The sequence below is a fragment of the Urocitellus parryii genome, chromosome 2 (assembly GCF_045843805.1).
Source record: "Urocitellus parryii isolate mUroPar1 chromosome 2, mUroPar1.hap1, whole genome shotgun sequence".
Taxonomy (NCBI): Eukaryota; Metazoa; Chordata; class Mammalia; order Rodentia; family Sciuridae; genus Urocitellus; species Urocitellus parryii.
In genome coordinates, this window is record NC_135532.1 from 98,739,364 (window position 1) to 98,745,363 (window position 6,000).

Here is a 6,000-nt window from a genome sequence, read left to right on the forward strand (position 1 = left end):
AAGCTCAGGCCTGACAAGACAGAAGCCACAGCAAGGACTCAAAAAAGTTGGATGCACAGGTTCAGCGGGACACCTGAAGTGTTTTCTGAGAAAGCTGAATCAGAGAGGCAGGAAAACTATAACCAAAAGTAAAAGTTTACAGTCTGAAGGGTGACACCCAACTGAAACCCTGGTAGCCAGTGTATCACTAAGCTCATCAGATACAGGAGTCTGGCAGTTTGTTCTCTGGAGAAATTGACTAATGCCAAAGAAGATAAAGGTACTGCTACTGAGGCAGATTCCCAATGAAAGGTCTATTCACATGCCAAAGGAAGTCGTCATATCACCAGCACAGATGTGCTCTCTTCCCCAATCAACTTCTCAAAATCTTATTCTTCATTACATACAGTCAAGAATCACCAGGTATTTGTGATCTACACAAATAAAGAAAAATACCCTAAAATGATCAGGCACAGTGGAGAAAGCAAAGAAATGCTAAAAGTATATTAAGCATAAAGATAAAAAAGGAAAACAATACATACACACCTCAGATATAAAGAAAAGTGATACACCCATAAAATAAGATGCAACAAAATGGCAATAAAGAACAAAAAGCCTTAAATTTGAAAATACAATCATTAACATTTTAAAAATGAAAACTTATAAAATTGAGAAATCCTCCCCTGTACACTCCTTTCATTATAAAGAAATAAATTATAGGCAGAAAGGAAGCTTGATTTTAGGGGATTCAATAACCAAACTAAGAGAAGTCTCTAAAAGAAAAACAGATAAAGGTAGATTATAAAACAAGGAACAGGTATTTCTGAAAAATGAAGAATATGAGTCCAGATTAAAAGACCCACAAAGACAAAAGAAACACACAAACCACACGCAAGCTTCAAAACTTTAGAATGCCAGCCAGAAAGACCATGAACTTCAAAAAACCACAGGGAGGGAAAAAAAAGGCTGGCTTTAGACTTTTTATGTGAAACACTTAAGACAGCAAACAGAGTGAAAATATGAATAAAATTGTAAAGAAAATTTATTTTCAACCTAATATTTTAAATTCGGCCAAATCATTTAAAAACTGAGGATAAGATGAACGCCTTCAGACATTCAGGGCCTCAAATAATTTATCTCCCATGTACCCCTTCTTAGGATGCTACTGAGAATACATATTAGCAAAAAAAAAAAAAAAAAAAGCAAACCAAGAAAAAGGAAGACAGGAGGTTCAAGACAGGAGAGAAGGGACAGGAAGTCCTCTGTCCAGACTGAGGCAAGAGGATGGAAGGCTCCAGACCAAGAAGTCTATAAGATAAAATCCAGTGGAACTAACGATGACTAGATGTGCCTACCTAGGAGGAGGGCAGGGGAGATCAAAAGGCATTTAGCATGTTTCTTGGAGTACTTGAGGGAATTCATGCATAGATATACAACACTAATCAGAAAGCTTAAAACACAACTTGCTCTGGGTAAAAACAACATGCAGAAAAACTGAATCATAAGTCCCTATTTAACTCAGAAGTAAGCAACATATATATGTACATAATCATATATACTAACTGCTAATTTTACAAAAAAATTACACTGGAGAGTTTAGGGGAAAAAGAGTATAAGAAATCAGTTATGATATTAGGAAGTCAAATGCTTACTCTACACTGATTTAGAAATATGAAAGTAAAAAACAAGGGAAAAATAAACAAAAACTAGCTAAGATGGCAGCAACCACTGGAAAGTAGGGCCTGAAGGATAAAAAAGCCAAAGGCAAGAGATTATTATTGTTTTTGTTTTAAGCCTCAATTCGATTTTTTAGAAACCTATGTACACATAATAATTGGATTAAAACAACTTATTCTCATACCAAGCACAATTAGTTCAATTACAAATTGGTAACTGTCACTATCAACCTAATTTGTAAGTTTCTTATTTGGAATCCTAAACTCATTTCCTTAGAAATACTGTAAAATCATGGGTAGTTTGCATACCAGTATTTAGAAGACATTTAACCCATAACAATTCAAAAATACGGCACAAAAATATTATAACCGCTTCCCTGGAAAAATATATTCTGAGAACTCTGGAGATCAGATATACATCTCACTTGCTCTTCTCTGTCAAAGAGGAGCCAAGAAATTATTTTAAGGTAGACTGTATGAAGGAGATGGGGACAGAAAGTAGAGACCTGAATCTGGCAAGATGAAGAGTCTAGATACACTGTAACAGATCAGTTCAATTTGCACTAGAGAAAATACTGCTACTGGATACTCATCAATCAGGAGCTTCCTCTACTACAAATACAAAAAATTGGGTTTACAAATTTATATTATTTCAAATACTAATTAGCAATTATTTATTTTCCACCATTCCACCATAAGTATATCTTCATTTCATTCAATAAAACTTCGTCTGCACCTAAGTTTTTTATACACACACATACAAAAAACAGTGTTACCTTGAGCAAGTTATTTATTTATTTATTTATTTAAGAAAGAGTGAGAGGGAGAGAGAGAGATAATTTTAATATTTATTTTTTTTTTAGTATTTGGCGGACACAACATCTTTTGTTTGTATGTGGTGCTGAGGATCGAACCCAGGCCGCATGCATGCCAGGCGAGCGCGCTACCACTTGAGCCACATCCCCAGCCCCTTGAGCAAGTTATTTAAATTCCTAAAATAAAGTATCTAGAGGCAGATACATATAAACAATCAATGTCAGCCTCTAGTTTTCTGTCCCCTACCTCTATCCTTGGTTGGGAGGGGAAAAGAAACACATGTAAAGTAAGTCGCAAATTATATATTTTATTTAAAAAAAAAAAAAGCTTTACAAAAGCATGCATAACATTAATATTTTTAATTAATATGATATGAGTTGACTTACAAGCATTCATTATTTTTCCTCAGCCTTACTCTCATGTTCCAGGACTAACCCAATTTGCAGTTTTAGTTCATTTAGACTAAATTTAGCTAGTTCAGGTGGACTAAAATGAGGATTAAGTACCGAACAAAATTATTATTTGATTAAAGGCTACAAACCCATACGTGTAACAATGTCTAAACCATCTGCTAAAAGCAACCTCATTTCAATTCTGAGTTTATCTCAGCAGACCTCAAGAAAGTACTCTAACCTTAAAAAAAAAAAAAAAAAAAAAAAAAAAAAAACACTAAAGTAAAACTGACGGATAATGGATACTTGAAACTTTCCCCTCAAATACTCAGAAGCACCACACCCAGAGACAAAATGAAGGGATTGCCACAACACACAAAAGAAAGCTAAGTCTAGGTATCTGCAACTATCATACTCCATTGGGGGCCAGATCTTCCTCCAAGGGGTATTTCTAGAATCTACAAAGTCCCAACTGGAGAACAGCATCAGTTTTTTCCAAAGTAATTCCCCAAATAACAAAGCTAAGTAGGTAAATAAAATCACCAATCGACACAAAGCCAAGTTCTCCTTTCCCTTCAAAGTATTCAAAGCAGGCGAGTGGCCTGGAAATGCAGATCAGTCCAAACTCCAATGAACCCAACACCAAAAGGATACTGCAGAAGCGAAAAGATCTGCTACCTGGCGATTCACCTACTCTTTAAAAATATTCTTATCGGTTTCAAGATTTGGAGGCTGACATATTTCGTGCCACCTTCCCCTCCCTTTTATTTATCCAAGTATTTATTTATTTTGTAAAAGTATGTTAGCAGAAAGTATGAGCAAACAGCGTGGCCTACTGGGATACCAAAACCTGAGCCAATGGTTTGCCAGTTTAGTCTGAAAAGCGAACTTCCAAGTATCCCAAACTCCAGGGCCCTCGAGTGACACACACTTTAAGGCAACTTCGCTCGGCCGGGAATAAAAGATGTTCCGACGCCGGACTCCAGAGAGCCAGGGGGCAATGAAGGGCTGCAGGAGGATGGAACGGGCTGGATCCGGGTCTCTGGCGGCAGCCGGGGGTCCCCAGGGCGGTCGAGCAGCAAGGGCGAAGGGGGAGGCCGGGAGGTTGCCCGGGGCGGGGGCCAGGCAGGGACCACACCTCCAGGCCAGCACGGCAGGCGGAGGCCGGGGTCCCGGGACTCCGGGGCGACCCCGGCCCTGCCAGGGGCTGGCGAGCGCTGGGGCGGGGAGGGGACCGGAAGCCGCGCGACGTGCCCACCCCGGCCCGGGCGGCCCCACTCACCGATCAGCCGGCGCACCTCATCCTCGCTCAGGTAAAGGCTCACGCTGGGCCCCGCGGCCACGGACGGCAGCGCGGGGGGCCGCGGGGCCGGGGCGGCGGCGGCACCGGGAGCGGGCAGCAGCGGCAGCAGCGCTAACAGGAGCAGCGGCGGCGGCGGGGCCCTCAGGCCGCGGGCCCCCGGGAGGCGGCCCCGGCCCAGCAGCTCCAGCCGCGCCGCCCCGCGCATGGCCGCCGCCGCCGCCGAGAAAGAGCCTCCGCCGCCCGCCGCGCCGCCGCCCACCCCCGGCTCCGAGCCCCTCACAGCCCCGAGCCGGGGGCGGCCGCCCAGCTCATCGCGCCGCCGGCCCGTGGCAGCCAGCCACCGCTTCAGACTGCCGGAGCGCGCCGCCGCGCGGCATCGTCCACTGCTGGGGGCTGCTCGCCGAGGCGCATCCGTGCGCGCCGCCGCCGCCCCGGGAGCGCGTACGCACGCGCGGCCCGCTCGGTGCGGGACGCGGCCGGGCCGTGGGCGTAGGGGTTTAAAGTGCCCTGGCTGAGCGAAGGGTTCTTGGGACGCCCTAAGTTGAAGAGCCGGTTCCCGCCCTACGTTGTCACCGCTTCTGGAGTTTGCTAGTCCACTGTCTGTAAGCCTCCTTCGTTGTCAAGAATGCAGGCGACAGATCACGCCTGCAGTCGAGTGGGCGCCCCAGGACCACGGAAATGCCTGCGTGCGTGCGCTGCTCTGGTTGCGAAAGAGAAACATGCGTTTCTGTTTAGTGAGAAAATGCAGATAAATAGAAATGATCCGTTATCCCACCGTCGGAGGTCAACTTCAACATTTCCGTGCCTATCCTCATGGGTTTATACTATATACATCTTTGTACTTTCCAGAAAGATCTTAGCAAACTTTAGCAACTTATTTTTACAGGTTACAAATTTTTACTTCTTATCCTTGTTCTATGTTACTGTGATCAACCTACATCTGGAATTAGCCCTGTGGTGCGTGACAGGTCTCGACAACCCCCCAATTATATTAAATAGTGTGCAAAAGTGTGCGTGCGCTTGTGTCTGTGCACATTGTGTGCATGTGTGTGTGTGTGTGTGTGTGTGTGTGTGTCTAGGTTAAGCAACAGAGAAGTGGTACGTGTATTTCATTGTTTGTTCTAGGGAGTTTACACACACACACACACACACAAAAGGTTAAGAATCACAGATGTGCTCGCCTATAATTCCAGCTATTCAAATTGGCGGGAGGATTTCAAGTTCCAAGCCTGTCTGGGCAATTTATCGAGACCCTGTCTTTTAAAAAGAAAATAAAAGTCTGGGGTATGGCTCAGTGCTGAGAGGCCCTGGGTTCAGTCCCCAATACCCGGGTGGGGGTGGGGACACACTGATACACCTCTGAGTGCCCCCCTCCCCCGTGACATATTTTTGTGAGTGGCCCACTAGGACAGTTAAACTTGCTTCAGGTGGCGTCACTCAGGTAGTTTCCCAAGTGTCCCTGCTCTGCCCTGCAGGAGGTCACCTCCTCCTTGAGGTCCCTGATGGCAAGTCAGCCCGCACTGACCTCAGACCTTTCCTCCTGAGAGCAGCTGCTCTCCCTCGGGGCTCAGTTTCAGTGAGCAGTTGCTCCATCCACAGTGAGGCCTTACAAGATAGCTATTTTTAATCTTAGGGAAGGGTGGGGAAAGGGAGGATGATGAAGAGGGAAGTCCTGACAATTGACTTTCCCTGTCTTTAGTGAGAGGGATGGCTTCCATTTGGAGATAAACTCGCCTTGATTTGTGGAACTTCAATTCCCAGAACAGAGTACAATGCCCATTTTCCTACAGAAGAAGGCTAAGAAGAGGCAAGGACCAAAGAAAAAGTGTGCCAC

The 6,000-nt window shown here is 44.8% G+C and overlaps 1 protein-coding gene across 1 annotated transcript in view; it reads right to left on the minus strand.

The window, feature by feature from the left end:
• The window catches only part of Ryk (receptor like tyrosine kinase), an 83,053-nt gene extending 78,682 nt beyond the window's left edge, over positions 1-4,371 (minus strand). The window contains exon 1 of the mRNA XM_026383824.2: positions 4,146-4,371. Within this exon, the coding sequence (XP_026239609.1) occupies positions 4,146-4,371 (226 nt within the window). The remainder of the gene's footprint in view (positions 1-4,145) is intronic.
• Positions 4,372-6,000: the final 1,629 nt, after the last annotated feature.